The 547-nt window shown below is 78.8% G+C and overlaps 2 protein-coding genes across 3 annotated transcripts in view; one reads left to right on the plus strand and one right to left on the minus strand.

Annotated features, from left to right (window-relative positions):
• The window catches only part of LOC113973748 (DNA-directed RNA polymerases I and III subunit RPAC2-like), a 4,543-nt gene extending 4,357 nt beyond the window's left edge, over positions 1-186 (minus strand). The window contains exon 1 of the mRNA XM_027696239.1: positions 79-186. Coding sequence (XP_027552040.1) covers positions 79-114 — 36 coding nt within the window. The 5' untranslated portion in view covers positions 115-186. The remainder of the gene's footprint in view (positions 1-78) is intronic.
• Positions 184-547, plus strand: part of VAMP7 (vesicle associated membrane protein 7) — a 16,631-nt gene continuing 16,267 nt past the window's right edge. The window contains exon 1 of one of the 2 annotated variants that reach the window (XM_027696237.1): positions 184-226. The gene's annotated coding sequence lies outside the window, so the exon portion shown is untranslated. The remainder of the gene's footprint in view (positions 227-547) is intronic. The other variant, XM_027696238.1, reaches the window with a different exon arrangement.

The following is a 547-nucleotide window of genomic DNA, read 5'->3' on the forward strand; positions in this document are numbered from 1 at the left end:
CCCCCCCCGCTCCCCGCCGCCTCCGGGGCGCTCAGACCCCCGTTCCCCGCCCGCTCCGCCGCCCCCGGCCCCTCTCACGGTCTCCAGGGCGGTCCTGTCGCCGCTCCCGGCCATGCCCGTGCCCGGGACTGCAGGTCCCGGCGGCCCCGCGGCCCCGCCGGCAGCGGAAACGCGTCTGGCCGGGCCCGGGCGGGGCCGGAGCGCGGGGGCGGCCCCGGGAGCGCCGGTGAGCGGGGGGAGCGGGGGACGGGGGCACGGGGGGGGACACGGGGGGACACGGGGGGGGAGCGGGGAGGGACGCGGGGGGAACACGGGGGGAGCGGGGTGTGCAGGGCCCCGGCCCGGAGCCCGGCCCGGGCTGCGCTCGGTGCTGGAGCGGGCGGAGGCCTCGGAGCGAGCGGGGGATGGGAGCGGGCGGGGGCACTGCGGGGGTGCGGGGGGCACTGGGGGGGCACGGACGTGTGACCGGCATCTTACCGGGGTGTTACTGGGGTGTAAGTGGCGTGTTATTGGTGTTACTGGTGTGTAAGTGGTGTGTTATTGGTGT

This window comes from Neopelma chrysocephalum, unplaced genomic scaffold (assembly GCF_003984885.1).
Source record: "Neopelma chrysocephalum unplaced genomic scaffold, ASM398488v2 Primary Assembly neopelma1_105, whole genome shotgun sequence".
Classification (NCBI taxonomy): Eukaryota; Metazoa; Chordata; class Aves; order Passeriformes; family Pipridae; genus Neopelma; species Neopelma chrysocephalum.